This window comes from Miniopterus schreibersii, assembly GCF_964146895.1.
Source record: "Miniopterus schreibersii genome assembly, chromosome: 15".
Classification (NCBI taxonomy): domain Eukaryota; kingdom Metazoa; phylum Chordata; class Mammalia; order Chiroptera; family Miniopteridae; genus Miniopterus; species Miniopterus schreibersii.
Genome location: NC_138115.1, coordinates 28,494,856 through 28,517,495, shown reverse-complemented (window position 1 = coordinate 28,517,495; position 22,640 = coordinate 28,494,856). Strand labels below are relative to the sequence as shown.

General features: G+C 35.1%; 1 protein-coding gene across 2 annotated transcripts in view; it reads right to left on the bottom strand.

The window, feature by feature from the left end:
- STAG1 (STAG1 cohesin complex component) overlaps positions 1-22,640 on the bottom strand; it is a 273,379-nt gene that overhangs the window by 140,709 nt on the left and 110,030 nt on the right. For both annotated transcript variants that reach the window (XM_081160341.1, XM_081160342.1), the window contains exons 5-6: positions 16,808-16,904; positions 48-124 (exon numbers count right to left, since the gene is read on the bottom strand). In XM_081160341.1, the coding sequence (XP_081016467.1) occupies positions 48-124; positions 16,808-16,904 (174 nt within the window). The remainder of the gene's footprint in view (positions 1-47; positions 125-16,807; positions 16,905-22,640) is intronic.

Sequence of the window (22,640 nt, the reverse complement as noted above, 5' to 3'; positions counted from 1 at the left end):
TTTAAAAGTATAAGTAGGCCATTTGTATAAATATTGAAATGCTATACCTCATCAAATTCTTCAGTCATTTTTCTGATGATTTCTGCATTCTGCATATTTCGAAACATCTCTATTCTCACAGTACCTGTGGAACAACAGATTTTACAGTTAATCTTTTTCTATTCCATGCTAAAATTAAATTTGATCTGACTGTTGTTTGGAAAGTTTTATATGCTTGGGTTTTTCTTTCCTCCACCAAACTCCTATCTATACCAAAAAAAAAAAAAAAAATCTCTTATTTAAGAACTAAAAAGTTCTTTAGATATTTTTTAGAAACTGAATATTCTGTGAATTAGATAAGTATAAGAAAAAATAATGAGAGGAGTATTGGAAAAGAAAATGACAAAGACATAAAACAACAAATTTATATTGTAGGGAGGGCCCTAAAAATGGACCTAGATATATACTGGCTCTATCGACATACAGCTGGCTGCCTAAGTCTGAATAACATCCAACTGTAGAGTGTTATCTCCCTTCATGGCTCTGATAATTTTTATCACCAGAATATCCTTCTATAAATTAAAAATGAAATATCCCTTAATCTAACAACACACTTCAGCAGTTAAATTTTTTTTTCTGAACTTTTCATGAAAAATTGCTCAGTAACTTCTACATAAATATCAAACAACAAAAAAATGTTAACCTGCTAGTCATCTCATTCTTTCATACTAGTTTTAGCTACTTTATTTTTATCTCAAACATGACTATATAAATATTGTTACTCTTATAATAATGATGGGTTTTGGGTTAAAAATTACCATAATTAAAAAAATTAAAATGAGGTTTAAAATCAACTTTGAAGACAAAGAACCCTGGCCTAATAATTAAACGATGTGCAATTTCAACTGTATAAATGTAAAACATTCAAGTTAAAAACTCAGTGAGTCAGTAAGAAAATAATTACTTTATAACCTCTATCAGGCTCCTTGCCAGCGATTACCAGCTCCAATTCAAATCATATTAAGCAATGTGAGGAAGAGTCTCTGAAATGTACTGTACTCTTACAGGAAAGAGCATGGAGCCAAAGAGCAACTAAAAGTCATCAAAATATGGTCTTAATTCACAGGCCCAACATAAATTACAATGGCACATTAAACTTGATTTGACTTAATTTTTACTAATCTGTAAAATGAGAAAAATGATGTCTGCCCTCCTTTAATCAAAACAATTTTTGAACACGTTTTAATTACTTGATATACAGGATGGGGCAAAAATAGGTTATTTGTATGGAAAATAATAAATAATAATACAAGAATAAACTCTGTGTTTCAAGTACTCAAAACTGTAAACCTACTTTTGCCCCACACTGCATAGCTCTCTCATTCATTTTCAGGATGCGTTTAAGTACCACTAACAGGTATTTCCTATATCCAGCTGTAGGGATGACAGCGTCTAGGTTGGGAAGTTCGGGTTTTTAAGCCCAACCAGTGTGGCTCAGCAGCTGAGCATCAACCTACGATCCAGGAGGAGCTAGATCCCAGCACGATTCCGTTCAGGGCACATGCCCAGGTTTCAGACTCGATCCCCAGTAGGGGGCGTGCAGGAAGCAGCCTATCAATGGTTCTCTCATCATTGTCTTTCTCTCTCTCTCTCCATCTCCCTTCCTCTCTGAAATCAATTAAAATATATTTTTAAAAAAGTTCCTCCACACTCCAGAACATGCAATTTCCTAAAAAAAATGAGAAACTTTTATATTGTGGTTTTATTTCTTTATGCCAAAACAGTACTATAGACAGTGTTCAACAGTATTGTCTATGCTCTATAAACAGCCTTTTTTTCCAGACAATTTAAAAAAATTAAACAGAAAACACATTAAATTGCTAATTATAAATTATCTCAAGTAAAAGTTACTTTGTGTCAGACATTCTTAAAATCACTGAAAGTAAATGAAATTGTTTATACAGTTGACCTTGAACAATGCAGGGGTTTGAGGCTCCAGCCCCTCGCTCAGAAAAAAAATCCATGTATAACTTTTGACTCCCCAAAAATGTAACTTATAGGCATCCTTTGCTATCCATGCAGTATTGTTTTCAGGAACGTCCTCTAATTACCAACAGAAAATCAAATATATTGTTTTCAACATGCAATTGGTTGAATTCGTAGAGATGAAATCCTGAAATACAGACAGCTGACTATGTGTTTTTTGGGGGGAAAATCCATGTATAAGTAGACCTGTGTCCTTCAAGGGTCAACTGTATTTAACTTTGTTTGAGTCATGAACTATTTTGTCAATCAGAAAGGGATTCCTGTAGATAAAAAGCCTGTAATTTCAAGGGTTATTTTCAAGGCACTCCTGATAAGTAAAATTATATTCCTAAATACTAAACAAGATGAAGTAAAATTAGATTTTTAGGTTATTAAACATGGGAAGACTTAGTTATTCTTTAGGAGGTAGAAATATATTTTGACTGGAGTATCATTACATGGTTGTATACATTTGTCAAAAATCATCAATCTGGACACTTAAACTTGTTAATTTTAATGTATGAAAATTATATCTTGGTAAAGTTGATTTAAAAACACAACAAGAAAAAGGTATTAACCAATGTTAACCCAATAAATTCAATGAAAAACAAAGACAAGAAATCTTGAGCCCTGAAATCTGAACGCAGAATCAGGTCTCTTCTGAAGCAGAAGAGAATTATGGGTAAAGTATAACTGCCAGATGATATCAGAGAATGCTGCATATACAATATACATATGGGAGACGCTCCTAAATTGATTTCATTGTATTTTACTGTAACTTATGACTGACGAATAAAGATCAGTTAACTGTTTCTACAGATTTCAAAAAGTGGTGTGTTTGGTTGGGAGAAATCTGCTAAGGTGAAATACTAAATAAAACTGTTTTGAATAAATGATATAACTCATTTGGCTTATAATAAACAAACAAAAAAACAACGCTAATTAATATTTTAGTAGTAAGTTACCTATATAATTATTAAAATACTTCCAGTGCAAATAATGCTCTATTCTATTTCCATGATTGATATGGTAGTTTTCATATACGGTGAGTGGAGTTTTAACTATAATTTCAGTGGACAAGCTATTTTAGTTCATAAAGAGAGGACTATTTTGCTACATTAATGTTATAAAATGAAAGGCAACCAAACAATAACTACTATTAAAATAAATGTAAAAACAACCACCACAAGCTTAGCACCTTTAAAGGTGACTACCATATACAAGTAAAAACTACTGATAAAATAAAATTAGATATTTAAAGCTGTAATTTTGAAACAAAAGTTTGTTACTGAGATTTTTTTTTTTTTTAAAGAAAATCTTTCTCTTGCCTTAATGACTATTCCAAAGAATAGCCTATTTACTTTCCAACTGTTCATTCTTCTCCAGTTGGGTGCCAGAGCTCTACTGAAATTACTTTCTCACACCAATTACCTCCTAATTGCTACATCAGATAGCCTTTCCTTGGTAATACACTATTCTATTTAAAGCATTTGCTCATTATATTGGTTTCCACAGCACTATGTCTTTGTACTGTGTTCTATGATGACTTATATTTATTTCCTTCACTTTTAGTCATTTACCTGAATGGTTCAGGTAATGTCCAAAATTCTAACAACATTCTTCTTTGTCCATTTTTACATTCTCTAACCTAGAAATGGCTCCCAACTAGCTCACCCACTAGAGCTAAGTATGGCAGAGATCAGAACTTATCTTTGTATTCCCCCCAATTCCTTGAAAAAATGCCTGACACCTTAAGTTTTTCTTTCTTTCTCTTAAACTTTCTTTGACAAAGAAAGAAATTTTGCTGTAACTCAAGACTACTCCTCAAAATAAAATGAAAACCTAATCTCAGATCACCATCACACTCTTGGTTCTTGATGCATATTTCTTTTTTCTTTTTTTTAAATATCTTTATTGATTTCAGAGATAAGAAAGGAGAGGGAGAGAGAGATAGAAACATCAATGATGAGAGAGTCATTGATCGGCTGCCTCTTGCACGCCCTCAACTGGGGATCGAGCCCGCAACCTGGGAATGTGTCCTGACCGGGAATTGAACCCTGATTGCCTGGACCCTAGGTTGACGTTCAACCGCTGAGCCACGCCCGGCCGGGCAATGCATATTTCTTTTTTTAAAAAAATTATCTCTATTGTTGAAAGTATTACAGATGTAATTTATTCCCCATTGACCCCTTTATTCCCCATTGACCCCTTCTACTCCACCTCCGCCCCAGGCCTTCACCATACTATTGTCTGTGTCTATTGTTTATGCACATATGCATGTAAGTTCTTTGGTTAATCTATTCCCACCCACCCCTGGCTTCCCTCTGAGATTCGTTAGTCTGTTCCATGCTTCTATGTCTCTGGATCTACTTTGTTCATCAGTTTATTTTGTACATTAGATTCCACATATAAGTGAGATCATGTGATACATGTCTTTCTCTGACTGGCTTATTTTTGCTTAGCATAATACTCTCTCCATGTCCCTTCATGCTATCTCAAAGGGTAAAAGGTCCTTCTTTTTCAAAGCTGCATAGTGTTCCATGGTGTGAAACCACAGGCAGCAAAATCTCAGACATCTCTTTTAGCAATACGTTTGCTGATACATCTCTGAGGGCAAGGGAAACAAAGGAGAAAATAAACAAATGGGACTACATTAAAATTGCTTCTGCACAGCAAATGAAACCACCAACAAAATAAAAAGGGAACCAACTGCATGTAAGAACATATTTGCCAATGAAACATTTGATAAGGGGTTAATATCCAAAATATATAAGGAACTCATACAACGTAACAAAAGGAAGACAAACAATCCAATTAAAAAATGGACAAAGGACCAAAATAAAGAGTTCTCCAAAGTAGACACAGAAAAAATGCTCAAAGTCACTAATCATCAGAGAAATGCAAATTAAGGTGGAGGGGGAGAGAGTAACCAAAGAATTTATGTGCATATATACACAACCCAAGGACATGGACAATGGTGGGGAGAGGGACTGGGGAGGGGGAAGGAACAGGGTGGAATGGGTCACTGGGGAGAAAAAGGGACATCTGTAATATATTAAACAATAATAAAATTTAAAAATTAAAAAATAAAATAAATTAAGCATGAGTAAGTAGTAAAGAAAATTCATAGAAGTAGGTTGTAGTTAATTTTGATAAGATAATTTAACCCCACAAATATACTGCATTCATAAATACCTAATAAAGATATGAAAAAATGCAAGATGTCAATAATGAAGGAATTCAAATTAAACAAATAAGATCTATGTAAAAAAATTAAAAAAAATTAAAAAATAAAGCCACAATGAGATATCACCTCACACCTGTCAGAATGACAACCATCAACAAATCAACAAATGACAAATGCTGGCGAGGATGTGGAGAAAAGGGAACCCAGTACACTGTTGGTGGCAATGCAGACGGGTGCAGCCACTATAGAAAACAGTATGGAGATTCCTCAAAAAATTTAAATATGGAACTGCCATTTGACCCAGTAATCCCACTTCTAGGAATATATTCTAAGAAACCCGAAACACCAATCAGAAAGAATATATGCATCTCTATGTTCATTACAGCATTATTTACAATAGCTAAGATCTGGAAACAGTCCAAGTGCCCATCAATAGATGAGTGGATAAGGATACATATTTCTAAGAAAGATTATCCTAATATTATGAATAATAAAGATACATAAAAAAATCTGAAATAATTCAAATTCATGGAAACATAAATATATGGAAATAAAGAATGAGGGGATTATCTTTCTTTCTCTAAACACTAACAAGTTATCTGCGAGAATCCTGCAATAAAACTACCAACATATATATATACACACACACACACACACACACACGTGTGTGTGTGTATATATTTATTTTTTAAAGAGTTGTCTGAGCAGGCACTCCTGACAAGATTGTACTTCTAACAAAGGTAAAAGAAAAACTTTCAAAATTGTCATTTATAACTATGAATAATTCCAGAAATAGAAGTAACATCAGAAAGCTACCATCAAATTCTTGATTATTTAAATTATGTCAAACTGCTGGTGAGAGGGTAACTTGATACAATCTCTATGGCATGCAATTTGGAGAATGTCTAAATTAAACATTTACAACATACCCTTTGGCCTTGATAATGTACTTGTTGCAAAGCATCCCTAAACTCACACATATGTAAAATAATAAATGTAGAAGGTTATTTCCTGAAGCACTGTTTGTAATATTAGGAAAAAAAAAAGTCCATATACCCATAAATAAAAATCTGATTAAAGAAGTGGTGATGATGACGATGGTGGTGGCAGCTAATTTTGGGTGTTCACTATCTGCTAGGCATTTTGCAGATGAGAAAATTGAGGCACCTAGAGATTTAGCAACTTACAAAAAGGATTTCCCAGTAGCAGATAGTCTATGTGCAGGTAGTCTGAGTACAGGGTCCACAACTAAACACTACTACTCTTTACTGACTCTTAAAGTCAATAGAATCCATGGAGCTATCAAAATTAAACTGTCCATAATTGATATGTAAAGATCTGTAGGATATATTCATACATGAAAAAAGAAAGGATATGTGTGTATGTGTGTATTTGATTGTGGATGCATTAAAATATTTCTGGAAAGATAAACAAATATCTGGCAAAATTGGTTACTTCTGGGAAAGAGAAATATATGGTTGAGGTTTAGGGATGGAGACATTATATTATTGCATACTCTTTGTATTTCTCAAAACTGGAACTATATGAATATATTACTACATTTCAAATAAAAATTAAAACGTTAAAAACTAAACTGAAAGACAGCTTGCTCTTAAATCTTGCCTTTAGAGCATTTGTGTAGTCAGTATCAATAAGCACTCATTAGACAGGAGTAAGAACGCTCAACATAAGTCTGCCATAAATGTAAAATTTTATGTTTTTCTTAACAGCTATTATAGGACACAAAAGATGAAACTGAAAAGAAATATGAAAATAGGGCCAGAGAATACACACTTGCATAATTAGTGACACAATCAAAAGAGACTGTAATTGTGGTTACAGCAATCACAACATAAAGTAGAACCCTAAATAAGTCACCCTAGAAAGTGGTTTTAAGTCCTTGGAATCAGACATAATAGAGTTTAAATTTCAACTAACCAGCTACTAAGCCATGGGGCACTAGAAAAGTCAATTGTTCTATATGAAACCCAGATTTCTAATCTTTAAAATAGTGATAATACCACTTCAGAGCAGGGATGTTATTTGTTTAATGCTGTGCCTAAAATAGTCCTTCACTAGGAGGCATTCAAAAAATGTTTGTTGAAAAAATGACTAAGGATGATGTGAGAAGTAAAAGAGGTAATAAATATAAAGTATTTAGCATTGTACCTGTAGAAAATTATAAGATGTTCAGTTAGTATAAGGTTCTCTTACTTTGAGTATTTATTTTTTTTATAATTATCCTGCCCATTATGCAGGTAAGCTAAAAGTTCTAGTTCCTTAGCTGAGCTGAGCTCCACTGAAAGCCAAATTCCTAACTGTGCATGTTGCAAGGTTAATGGGGTTTGGAGAATAAAACGAGTCACCTCTTATATTCGAGAACCAGGGAAAGTCCTTCTGGTAGTTTTCCCATCACCCAAACCTATAGACTCCACCTTCAGAACAGTGGGGATGAGATATAACAGCACTAAACATTCCTGTTCAAAATGCCTAGAACCTCCACTGGGATGAGTTAAGGGAATAAAGAAGCACTTGTGAGAAAAGTGAAGTGACAACCAGCAAACTGTCTTACCCCAGGTGTATGAACCATCCTTGGCTTAGAGAACTGTCTCACCTTATCCTTATCATTTTCAATTCTATCCCTCCTTCTAATCTATGCCAGCTAGGGCAGAACCCTAGCCTTCTTTGTATTCTTCCAACTGGATACAGAAGCAGGTAGAAGAGAAGGCTGGAGGCAGACAGAACTTTCCTTAGTAGCAAAACAATTTATCCAAATATAACAGAAGACCCTTTTAAGTTTATAGCTTTTTTGACACATTATAACATTCTGGCTCACTCAAAATTACTGAACCTCTGGGTGTGGCTCAAATACATTGCCTAAGAGCAATTAGCAGAGAGCCTTCCAAATAGTAGATGCTTTCTAAATAACTGTTTAAATGTGTGAAATGCCATTTCTTTTAAATGGATATTCTTTTAAAGACTGGATTATAGAGTCTTAATAAAATCTAATCTGGTGATGGGACTAGAGATAACCCAAGCATACGACAGGACACTTTTTTGGCAGTCTCATTTTTGTTTCTGTTTTACTTTACGTAACATATAGCAAGTTGTAAACCAAAATAAAATGGAGAAAGGCTGAAAATAAGTATGGATAAATTAGTAGAGAAAAATCTGAGTTAGGAAAGGAGAGGAAATGCTGAGGCTACTAAAACTAAGCAGTACCCGAATACCAGAAATGTAGGACTTAACAGTTACCTAGAATTGCAATGACTACATGTAAGGGCCTTTTCTCAAGATTTGAGGAGAGGAGTGGGGGAAACGTAGAAACAGACACTTTGGTTACCTTTTGATGAGCACTTAAAGCTTAATAATAAATACCGTGGGATGTATGTGGTCTGTCCAGGTAGTATATGTAAATATGGAAAAAATTACCTCAAAGGTTATAATAAAGGCACACGTTTGAAAACTTGTAAATCTTTCAGAATGTCTTATAAATAAAAAATATTGTATCTCCAGTGATGAGCCTGTCTCTAGATGGCAGCCTGCACTTGTAACATTCCTTGTGAAAAGCAGATATGGTAAACCCCCTTATTCATGGGGAATATGTTCCAAGACCCTCAGTGGATGTCTGAAACTGCAGATGGTACCAAACCCTATAGATACAATGTTTTCTATATATACATACCTATGATAAAGTTTAATTTATAAATTAGGCACAATAAGAGATTAAGAAGAGTAACATAATAAAATAGAACAGTTATAAAAATATACCATACTCACAGTTATGCGAATATGGTCTCTCTCTCACACACAAAATATCTTACTGTACTGTATTCACCTTTTCACTTAAAGGAAGCACTTTTTGGCTTCACTTTGGTGCATCCAAATTGCCAGCATCACTACTCTTGTATTCTGGGGCCATTATCAAGTAAAATAAGGACCACTTGAAAACAAGAATTGCCATACAGACAGTCAATCTGATAATCTGGGTGGCTACTAAGTGACCAACAGGTAGGTAAGGTATACAGTGTAAATATACCAGGCAAAGGGATGATTCACGTGCTAGGTAAAGGGAGCAGGACGGCACTGAGATTTCACCCCGCTACTCAGAATGCTGTACAATTTAGCCCTAGCCAGTTTGGCTCAGTGGTTAAAGCGTCAGCTCACGGACGGAAGGTTCAACCCCCAGTTCAATTCCAGCCAAGGGCTTGTACCTTGGTTGTAGGCTTGCTCAACAGCCCTGGTCAGGGCGCATGGGGGAGGGTAACCAAAAGATGTCTCTCCCTCACACTGATGTTTCTCTCTCTCCCTCCTTCCCCTCTCATTTTCTCTGAAAAGCAATGGAAAAAATATCCTCAGGGGAGGATTGAAAAAAAAAGGGTGTTGTACAATTTAACACTTATCAATTGTTTATTTCTAGAATTTTCCATTTAATATTTCTAGACCATTGGTAACTGAAACCATAGAAAGCAAAATCGTGGATAAGTTGGGACTACTGTATACTTCTGCCTCTGTGAATACAAAAGGCAAGTAAAACATCGAACTAAATGTCAAAAAAAAAAAAAAAGTCACACATTAGCACATAATATGCAGGCACCAATTAACTAGTCTTTCAAGACTGCACAGGGTACACATCATCCATATCAAGAACAGATAAATTTACTAAGTATTAGGACTTCAAATTTTGAGGTTAGTGCTAGTATAGCCCAAGGCCAAAAGCAAATATAGTTATTGTCCTAGAGCTATAATTTCTAGATATGAAAACAGTAACTGCAACAGATTGGCAAAGGGGAAAAAAAGAGTAGATGAACAAGAAGGGAAAAATTATAAAGCAGCATAGAAATTAAAAAATACAGAAAGGTACATAGAAGACAGTATGCAAAACTAAGTTGCTAAGGGAGAAAAGAAATAATATTTAAAGACATAACTGATGAAATACATCAAGCCATAGAAATATATTTGACACCTACAATATAATATAGTCAAACTGCAGAACACCAGAAACAAAGAGAAAACCTTAAACTTTAGGGAAAAAAGTATTAAAAAAGAGAAGAACAATTATTCCAAGTTTTCAATGACACAAGCCAGAATACAGTGAAAAGTCTTCAATGTGCCGGGAAAAACAACAACCACTGCCAATATTAAATTATATACCCATCAAATATATTTTAATAAATAAAGACAAATTAAATAGATTTTCAGACAAAGTCCAACAGTGCCTGTAGAAGAACCCCAAAAGAATTTCTTAATGCTGCACTCCAGACAGAAGTGATTCTAGTTGTATCAGTCACACGTCTCTCAGGCCAACAAATGAAGGAAAGAATGTGCAAGTATGAGTTAGTTGACGTTAACATCTCAGGAAATTGTACTGTGAATATTTTCATGGATTTTTGCTTTTGTTGCTGCTTATTATTAAATTTTCATTTTTACTGTACATTTCCTTTTTGTTAAACTTTCATTTACATTTCATGTCCTTTTTGGTTTTAAAGTGTTTATTTATAGATTAAACAGTACATTAGAAATATACTGCATATAAGAAAGGTTAAAGCTGAACCATTTGGGGGTCTGGAGCAGATTAATTCAATTTACGTTATTTCTAATGGGGAAAAATGATTCAGTTTTCAAATAGCCTTCCTGAACGAACTAAGTTTGAGAACCAAGGTTTCACTGTATTATAGTTTGATATCAGGTACTGTGATACCTCCAACTTTGTTCTTCTATCTCAAGATTGCTGAGGCTATTCAGGGTCTTTTCTGGTTCCATATAAATTTTTGAAATATTTGGTCTAGATCTGTGAAATATGCCATCGGTATTTTAACAGGAATTATTTTGAATCTATAGATTGCTTTGAGTAGTATAGACATTTTAATGACGTTAATTCTTTCAATCCATGAACATGACATATGCTTTCCACTTATTTGTATCTTCCTCAATTTCTTTCTTCAATGTCCTATAGTTTCCCAAGTACAGGGTCTTTCATCTCCTTGGTTAAATTTATTCCTAAATACTTTAGTATTTGTTACAATAGTGAGTGGGATTGTTTTCTTAGTTTCTCTTTATGACAGTTCATCATTGGTGTATAAAAATGTCACCAATTTCTGGATATTAATTTTGTATCCTGCTACTTGTCCAAATTCATTTATTACATCAAGTAGTCTTTTAGGTGGAGTCTTTAGGGTTTTCTATGTACAAAATAATGTCAACTGCAGATGGGAAAAGTTTTACTTCCCCCTTTCCAATTTGAATGCCCTTTATTTCTTCTTATCTGTTTATTGTGGCTAGGACTTCCAGTACTATGTTAAATAAGAGTGGTGAAAGCAGATGTCCCTGTCTTGTTCCTGACTGTCAGGGAATCGGTTTTAGCACCCCTATGCTCATAGCAGCATTATTTACAATAGTCTAGATCTGGAAACAGCCCAAATTCCCATCAGTAGATAAGTGGATAAAAAAGCTGTGGTACATTTACACAGTAAAATACTAGGCAGCTGTAAAAAAGAAAGATCTCTTACCTTTTGCAACAGAAGGGATAGACCTGGAGATTATTATGGTAAGTGAAATAAGCCAGAGAAAGACAAATACCACATGATCTCACATATATGTGGAATCTAATGAATAAACTAAAGAACAAAACAGAACCTGGAACAGATTGACAGCTGTAAGAGGGCAGAGGAGTGGGAGGACTGGATTAAAGATAAAGAGATTAGCCAAAGAATATACATGCATAACCCATAGACACAGACAGTAGTGAGGTGATGGCCAAAGGGAAGGGGGGTGGGGGCTAGGTAGAGGTGGGCAAAGGGGGGGAAATGGGGACATCTGTAACAGTGTTGACAATAAAAATAAAGTTTTTAAAAAATCAATTAAAGAAGAAAGACTAACATTACTAATCTTGAATTAAGAACTTATGTTCAATTCATTCATTAAACAAATATTTAAAGGTACTGGGAATATAGTAGAGAATAAAATGACAAAAATCACTGCCCTCAGGAATAATTTACTAAAAGATAATATAAACTAAGGAAAAAAATTAAGGTGCAGAATGGAAGGTATTTGCAATATATATAATCAACAAAGAAAATTAATGTTAACATTTAAAAAAACCCTACAAATCAGTAAAGAAAAAGACTGAAATCTTAAGAGTAATTATTAAAAGACTTCAAGAAGCTCATGCAAGAGAAAATCCAAATGATATCTGAAATAGTACTTAATTTCAATAGTAATGGAGGAAATAAAATTAAAACCTACCCAACAAGGTAAAACTAAAAAGGCCAACAACACTTACGTTGATTGGAATATAAAAAGTTACTACAGCCCTGGTGGGGCTGCTCGGTTGGTTGGAGCACTGTCTCATACAACAAAAGGTTGCGGGGTTCCATTCCCACTCATGGCACATACCTAGGTATTGGGTTGGATCCCCAGTTGGGGCACATACGGGAAGCAACCAATGGATGTTTCTCTGTCTTCCCCCCTTCCTCTCTCTCTAAAAATCAATTTTTAAAAACCACCACCAACAAAAACATATCCTTGGGCAAGGATTAAAAAAAAAGTTACTACAACCACTTCAAAAAACAGACTGGAATTACGTAGACATCTCTTTATAATCCAGAAATTTTACTCTACAAATTAGAGCATCTTGAGCACATGGATACCATATTAACAAGACAGTTTATAGTAACATTGTTTATCCAAAAGCTGGAAACAACCCAATTTTCTTCAAGAGTAGGAAGTTTAAATACACTTGATTATTAGAGACATATGAAAAAATGCTCAAAGTCACTAATGATCAGAGAGATGCAAATTAAAGCCACAATGAGGAATCACTTCACACCTGTCAGAATGGCTGCCATCAACAAATCAACAAATGACAAATGCCGGTGAGGATGTGAAGAAAAGGGAACCCTAGTACACTGCTGGTAGGAATGCAAACTGGTGCAGCCACTATAGAAAACAGTACGGAGTTTCCTCAAAAAATTAAGAACTGAACTGCAATTTGACCCAGTGATCCCACTTCTAGGAATATATTCTAAGAAACCCAAAACACCAATGGGAAAGAACTTACATACCCCTATGTTCATAGCAGCGCAATTTACAATAGCTAAGATCTGCAAACAGCCCAAGTGCCCATCAGTAGATGAGTGGATAAAAAGGCTGTGGTACATTTACACCACGAAATACTATGCAGCCGTAAAAAAGGATCTCTTACCCTTTAGTGCAGCATGGAGGGAACTGGAGAGTATTATGCCAAGCGAAATAAGCCAGTCAGAGAAAGACAAGTACCACATGATCTCACTCTTATGTGGAATAAACAAAATAAACTGATGAACAAAATACAGAGACATAGAAGCATGGAACACACTGAGGGATCTCAGAAGGAAGGCGGGGGTGAGTAGGGAGAGATTAACTAAAAAACTTATATGCTTATATGCATAACCCATGGACACAGACATTTGTATGGGCAAGGCCTGGGGGTGCTGTGGAGGGGATCAATTGGGGAAAAAGGGGGACATCTGTAATACATTCAACAATAAAAGTAAATTTAAATAAATAAATAAATAAATAAATAAATAAATAAATAAATAAATAAATAAATAAATAAACTTGAATGTTGACACAATAAATACTTTACAGCAGTTCTCAATTTATGGCAATTTTGCCCCCCAAGAAACATTTGGCAACGTCTGCAGACATTTTTGGCTGTCACAACTGGGGAGGGGAATGTGGGAGGAGAGAGAAGAGAGTGCTACTGGCATCTAATAGACAGAAGCTAAAGATGCCGCTAATCATTCTACGATGCTCATGAAAGCTCACCAAAAGAAAGAATTGTCTGCTCTACATCAATGAAAATAAACTATGCTACAGGCAATATAAATGAAACTTATAAACAATAAGCAGAAAAAGCAAGACAAAAGAGTAGGTACAGTTAGTTATCTAAAGAGGAAACACAGAACTAAACTGCTTTGTTTAAAGAAGATCCAATAATGGCAAAACTATAAAGAAAATTAAGGTCATAATTATCACAAAGAAGTTTGATAACAGAAAGAGGTGCTGCACAACATTGTGAGTGCACTAAATGTTACCAATTGTACACTTTAAAATGGTTAATTGTATATTAAGTGACTTTCACCTCAATTAAAAAAAAAAATCACACTAACATTTTTAAATCATTCATTAAACTAATCCAAAATTTGATAAAAACATTTTATTGAAAAGACTAAGAAGAAGTAAGCATTCTCATGTATTACTGATGGGAGCAAACTTGACTACAATTCCTAGAGCAGGATATTTGGCAATATGTATCTAATATCATTACAAGTACATTTACCTACATTCTTCCACATAGAGCAAATAAGGTATAAACAAAATTACTCATTACAGTACTGTCTATAATAGCAAATGACTACAAATAACAAAATGGTCTCCTAAAAGAAGACAAGTAAATTATCGTACCTATACACAGAGGAATATTGTGATACTGTATTAAAAAACAAAACAAAACAAAACAAAACAACCACCAAGAAAGCGCTCTATATACCAGTATCTTTTGTGTTAGAGGAAAGAGTATACAGGTAGGACAAAAGTAGTTTTACAGTTGTGAGTATGGAAAATAATACAATAATTAATAAAGAATGAAGAATAAACTGTTTTGCATACTCACAACTGTAAACCTACTTTTGTCCCACCCTGTATATTTCTACTTATTATATATGGAAATTAGATAGACCAGATAGATAGATAGACAGAGAGACAGATGGATATATAACAAAGTAGTTAACAGCAGTTAACTCTGTGGATGGGAAGGCAGAATATGGTAAAGACTTTGCTTTTTATTTCCAAAAAAATACTTTTTCAGTTTTTTAAACCATGGGAATGAGTTACAAAAGGAACACAGTTGTTTTAAAACCCAAACCAATATGACACTTACATAGATCAGATAAAACATGTAAAGCACATCACTCAGTCCTTGCCTTGCTCATTTTAAGGCTGTAAAATTAACACTTACTATCAAATAGCCTTATCTTGTGCAACTCTTCACCCATCTCCATGATCTAGGATTCTGCCACAAACTCAACTTATGTCCTAGAGTGTGCAATACTTTCTTGTCTTCAGGCATTTTTGCACAAAATGTCAACTTGGCCTTTCTTCTCCCCATTAACTTCCTTTTACTCAACCTCAGTCTTACCACAGCTTCTTCCTATGGGATGCACTTTCTTACAAATATCCCCACAGTCACAGAAAGCCTGGGCTGGACGAGAACCCCTCCTTGTTATTTCCATAGTGTCCAGGGATAAGGCGTATAGATCCCAGATTAAGATAAACCTTACTCTGAATCATGAATTTAGAACTTACAAACTGCATGATGTCCAAACACTTACCTAAGCCCTTTATTCTCAGTTTCCTGATCTACAAAATAATGATCACATCTGCCTGATAAAATTGTTAACTAATATTAAATGAGCTAATGTACAAGTACACCACGTGCATATATGAAAGTCATTAAACAGTAACCAGTTTTATTACTCTTATGATGGCACTGAGCACTTCGCTGAACTATCGGTACAGTTCCTTCTTTGTTCCTTGTAATAAAACCTCCATTAAAAATTACACATCCCTGTCCTGGCCGGTGTGACTCACTTGGTTGGAGTGTTGTCCTGTGCACCAAAAGGCTGCAGGTTCGATTTCTGGTAGGGCACATACCTAGGCTGTGGGTTGGGGGACCATATGGGAGGCAAATGATCAATGCCTCGATCTTTCTCTTTCTCTCTCTACCTCCACTCCCCACCCCTAAAATCAGTAAAACATTCTCTCGGGTGAGGATTAAAAAAAAAATAAATTACACAACCCCTAACACTGACTGGGGGCAGAGACTCTTGGTAATATCTGTTATACTCAGGAACAATGCTTAGTACAAAGTAGGTGTCTGTAAATATTTATTAAACTACTTACATCAATATGGTGGCCTGTAACTTGAACAAAAATAAGAGAGCCTTTAGAAATCGGTATGATTAGTGATCTCAATAAACGATCACTGCTCTTTCTCTACTGGAAAGCAAATAATGGTGGATCTATCAACTGATTTTCCCCAAGTAGAATTAAACCTGTTAAGACTTATCTATCAGTTATCTATTAATATGATAAAAATAAAACTTCACGTTAACACACTGTCTATGGATTTCCAACTATCAACTTAAAAAACCTGATTCTGGTACTTACATAACCTGAAGCAAATTATTTGAGCTTCAAGTACATCATCTATAAAATGAAGACCAAACTACTGAAAAAAATACAAATAATTAATTTTAGCAACCAGCACAGTTCCTAATGGAGCACAGGTACAATAATAATATCAGTAAATATTAATTATAAAAGCTCAATTCATAAATTCATTAAATGAATTTCAGATTTCCTTCAAAATTTCAAAATATTTAGAAACCTGTTATATTACAGGAGCAAAGCTAACCCAGAACAAAATGAAATGTCCTTTAAAAATTTAACAATAATTTTCTTTATCAGAAAAAATTAGCACATAATTCTAGGATGAATTATGTATGACCAACAGAAGGTGAAATAAATTGACTGACAGGCTCAAAGTACATAATTTACTTCAACAATCTGTACCTCGACATCCTGAACACTGGATAAAAAAGTTGATTAAATCCAGAAGTGCGATGTCCCTGTCTTGTTTATATGATTCAATCCAGTCATCCACCACGGACTGTGGAAAAAAAAAATAAAGATGAAAACTTCAGAAAGAAATTATTAAGAGCAAATACATTTTTAAAAAACTTTGTGGTTCTCTCTATGTGCTTATTTAAACAAAAAATAACTACTTACCCCAAATTATTTCTTTGTAGTCAAATAAAAGTAAAGATTCTCTCATTTTAAACAAAAGTTACTAGCTTTCAAAAATTTGTTGAAAATCCCATGAATTCAATAGTTAAAAAGCAACTATAGATAATAATATTCAAAACACATTGTAAACAAAAACAAACCCCAAAACTAATTTCACTTATACATAAATACAGACTTGCTGAGTATCAGAAAACCTAATCCACTACTACTAGTACATAAAAAGAGTATGCGTCATATACAACAAAGTGCGTTTTTTTTCAGGAATGCAAGGATGGTTCAATATTAGAAAAATCAAATGATTCAATTTATCAAAGATAAATTGGTAAATATTGGTAAAGTCAAGTTTCCTTTCCAACAGTTGCTTTAAAAAATAAAAACTAAGAGTCTGTACTAAACAGACTTGAAAAATTTATAATAAAAAATTTTGAAAGACAGTTGACAAAAGATAAATGTACAAAATAACTTTAATATTTGCAATATATAAAAAAAACATAATGAATGATAGTCTGTTCACAACTAAAAATATCAAAGGATAAATTAAAAACTGACATATAATTAAAGAAAATTATAAAAACTTACAGGATATAGAAAACAACCTAAACAAATATACACTAAATCTGAATCTAAAAAAGGCTTAGTACTGTATCAATAAAGTTTTTCCAAGTTGTTAGGCAAATTTAATGATTCCACTTAGCATATGAGTAGGTAAAATTGGTTGGGGGTTTGCTCTGGGTGGCTGGCGGGTAGATGACGAGAGAAAACAATTTTTAAATTAAAAAAAAATCAATTTCTATTTTTGTATTGAGGTATAATTATACAGAGTAAGATGCATAAATCCTGTTACACCTTGATGAAATTGGACAAATACTACAAGCACCTGAGTAACCATAACAAAGATGAAAAACACAAAACATTTCTAGAACAAAAATACGTTCTCTCATGTTCCCTTCCAGTCAGTAACTATCCCCAGCTCATATGGTTTAATTATTTTTCCTTAACATTTGACATATTTTTAAAATTCATATAAACAGTATCATCTTTTGTTTGATTTCTTTCAACCAGAGAGATTCAGCCATATTGTTTTTCTTTGTCATTAATTCCTTTTTTGCATTGCTGGGTAGTATTTCCCTGGATTAATATACCACAATTTATGACAGTTTTACTGTTGATGGACATGTGTGTTGTTTCCACTTTAGGGCTATCACAAAATTGTTATGAATATAACTGTACACATTTTTTGACAGACATACACATTTTTTCTGTTGTGTATATATACCCAATAGCAGACTTGTTAACATAGAGAACATATGTATGTTGAGGGTTAGGAGATAATGCCAAACAATTTTCCAAAACAGGTATATCAAATTGTATTTCCACCAGCAATGTATAACATCTTAGCAAAGTATGAGATTGGGTACTCCACGTCCTCACCAATACTAGGTATTGTCAGTCCTTTTAATATAACCCATTCTGGTTGAAAATACCCCTTGATTAACTGATTACCTCTTCTACTGAGGAGCAGCCCATGTTCCTTTCTATGTGAAAGAGGACTTTTTGTTACCTGCTGATATACATAACACTGTTTCTCTGTCTCATCACATTAGCGTCCGGGAAGTATAGTTTTAAAAGTAAACAGAAAATTAGAAAGAATATTATAGTTGTAGGAGAAGGTAAAAAGAATGGTTCAAGATTCAGCTCTGCTAAATGGGCTAAAAATGGTGGTAAGTACTAAGAATAGATAGAGCAGGTCAAGAGTGACTGAGACTCAGGGCCCAAGGAGAAATGCTCTGTGACACAGGTAACAAAGTGTGGCACAAAAATGAGAAGAAAGTTATTTTCCGACTTCTACATGAGGCCCAGCAATTGTGAAGGCACACTGAATATGGTGACCAAAATTTTCTTTAGTTCTCAAAGTGATAATATCAATTTCTAGTCTCATCAGTTATATATGAATAGCCCAAAACATTCTGAATAAGACTAGTATCAGGGGCTTGCATCAGAAATACTAAAACTGCACACAAAGATATTGAAAACAAAATAGACTGAAAATAATGTAGGACTAGACAAAACACAAGAGAATAGAGGGCAGAAATCAATCCATGCATTTATGGAACTTAAGCTATGACAAAGGAAGTATTTCAATTTTAGAAGAAAAGGAGTGATTTATTTAATAAATGATAATGATGTAATTGGTTATTCATTTGAAAGTAAACACAGTTACACCTGTTAAAAGCTATCAGAGAGGTGTAGAGGCAAAGGACTCTAAAGAACTAAACTCCAGAGAAATAAACCCTTTGGACTAACAGAAATTGGTGACTGTTAGAAGCACTGCAAAGTATGGGCATAGGTGAATGGGTGATTCAGTGTATCATTATATTTAGGAACCTTAGTCAGGAGGCAGGATAAAATAGAACACTACTTAAGGCACATCAAAATCAACTTGCTAGGAATCTTCAAAAAAGAGAAAGAATTTTAAAACAGCCAACGTGTACCTAATGGGGACCAAAGAATAAAAAATATGGCATACTTCTCATCAAAAACAGTGAAAGCCAGAGGATAATGGAACAACATATTTAAAGTACTGGAAGAGAAAAGAACTGCCCATAGTGGGCGGAAAAACCCAGCTTCCCTGTTGCCTCACAAAGATCAAAGATTGGACAGTTCCGGGAGGCTTCTAGAGTCCACTTAGGAAGTTTTAACAACAAAAACACAGAATAATCATACAAGAAGGAAAGGAAGACAATGTTTTTTAACCTGCATCATCCCATCCCCCAAACTGATACTGTTCAGTGCTAAGAAGAAACTTCCCAGCAACAGTTGCTCTAACCAGAAGAGTGAGGTGAATAACCAGCTTCTCCAGCCTCACAGGACACTGCACAGAGGTCCCACTTTGGTTTCAACCCACCCAGACCAGCAAATCTGAGATGTAGTTAGCCGGCTAGGAACAGGAATAAAAGCAGAGGTTATTATTAGCAGACAAACAGCAGGAGAGACCATAGTTCAGAGACCAGCTCTGCAGATTAACTCAGTAGATTTTACCACTGATGAAGCGAAAAGCCAGGAGGGCCACTGTGAACACCTGCAGATCTTGTCCACTTTCCCCCACAGGTATCTGCACTCATTAATGCCAGCTACCTGAGTCCTTCCCTGCTCTTTTCCCTGGCCAATGCCAGACAGCACCACAGCCATCCATGAATTCTACTGCTGCAAAAGTGTAACACTCCAGCCTCCTGAGCCTATCACCAACCCCACGGGTTCCAAAGCTGGAAGCCAACTTGGGATTCTGCAGCTTCACAACTGCAAGATACCAGCCTAGTGCCCGCCACCACCTCTGTGCCCATGCTCAGGGCTAGCCCCTCCAGCTGTGCATCACTGACCTGATACCAATCATTGGCCATGCAGAGGGAGGGATATGCAGCCACCAATGAGTGCACTGACAGTCAAAGTACCCCACCACTGTTTGTAGGCCCAAATCAGGTCCCATCTTCTGTAACTGGCCAGCTTCACCATGCCTACCTATAATTAACTCTTCCAAGCTGTGCACTTGCACAGCCCAGCCAAACCTGTAATTTTATGATTAGCATGGAGGATTTTCTTTCCCTTTTATGATTTAAAAGTCTATGAAGCATAGGTGAGGGGTGGGGGCAAGATGGAGGGAGGCAAAGTGGAGCAGGAATGGGGGTCACCTGTAATAGAGTCAACAATAAAAATAAAAATAAAAATAAAAACAGCTTATGAGACAAGGGTCAGACAAGTTTTGTTTCCATTCTATCTCTTGTACCTAACCTCTATTTCAATGAATTTTTGTTGAATGAATAAACTATGGTCCAACTTCTTAAGCTGACATCTGGGGTATAAAATGCAAATATGAATTAAAGAAATTCAGTTAAATGCTTACTAACTCATAATTACTAAAATAACAAATATCACTTAGATTAAATATATAGCTTGAATGTTTCAAAATTCAACTTGTCTTAAGTGCCATGCAGTTAAAAGTCAAAATGTCCAAACCAAACTATTCCCATACCCATCCTCTAATACATACTCTTCCAAATTGCTTGAAAACCAACAAACCAAACAACTAGAAATCATCTTAGATTCCTTACTTGTTCTCATCTTTCAGATTCATTTCATACTTAATATTTGTAGAATCTGTTGCTTCCTTTCATCCTCACTGACACTCTATAAATTCAAACTTTCATTACTTCCCAGATGGATCAGCAAAAAAGAAGCCTTCCAATTGGTCTGATTCTAGCCATACACCCCCAAATCATCATCGAAATTGTTTTCTTAACAGTATTTCTAACAATCCTAATATGCTCAAGTCATTTTCTTTCTAAAACGACATCATTTCACAAAAATAGCCTCTCTCTTAGCTCTATCTTTACGAGAGCATCTATGGTCCAGATACAGATTTCATCTTTGCATGTCCTGTTTCTACTATAAGAAATGCCCTCTGCTACTGCCTATCTAACTCCTACTCATCTTTCAAGTCTCAGTTCAAGTTTTATCTATTCAGGCCAGTGTTCCATGACCCCGTCCCTCTGGACAGGACTAAGTGAATTCAATATTTTCAACCTGCACTGTATTTTCAACCTGCTCTGTTACTAAAGTACTATTCTATAACATGTTTCCCATGAGACTATATTCCATGAAAGCAGAACTGTGGTTTTATTTCTGTACATTCAGGAACTATCTAGTGCAGCCTTTGATTATAGGAGGTGTACAAGAATTACCTACTAAGCTAGTGTAACTCATTTTTGTTGTTAATCCTCACCCAAGGATACTTATTCCATTGATTTGCTTTATTTTTTTTTTTCAGAGAGAGAGAAACGTCGATGTGAGGGACACATAGATTGGTTGCCACCCGCACATGCCCTGACCAGGGCTGGGGATTGAGCCTGCAACTGAGGTATAGATGCCCTTGACCAAAATTGAACCCGTGACCCTTCAGTCCGCTGACTGATGCTCTAACCACTGAGCCAAACTAGCCAGGGCATAACTGATTTTTTACAATTCTGATACAGAGAAAAGACATTTCAGAAACACCTATTTTTATTTCAAATAAACAAGAAGGTATCAATCACTCAGCTTCAATAATAAATATTTTAAAGCGACATTTATTTCTTCTTTTTTTTAAAATCCTCGCTAGAGTATATATTTATTGATTTTAGAGAGAGAGGAAGGGAGGAAGAAAGAGACCGGGGGGCAGGGGGAAGACTACACATCGATTGGCTGCCTCTCATATGTGCCCCTGCCAGATACTGAACACCAGCAACCTTTCCGTGTACGAGACAACGCTCCAACCAGATAAGCCAGGGATATCTCTCTCTCTCTCTCTCTCTCTCTCTCTCTCACACACACACACACATCGATTGGCTGCCTCTCATATGCGCCCCTGCCAGATACTGAACACCAGCAACCTTTCGGTGTACAAGACAACGCTCCAACCAGATCAGCCAGGGATCTTTTTGTTTCTTTTTCAGTTACAGCTGTATCACGCCCCCCCCCACACACACCCCCCTTTCTGATCCCACTATCATCTCAGTAAGTAACCAACATAAAAAACTCGATGTTCAGTAATCCTGTGTATGTGTTT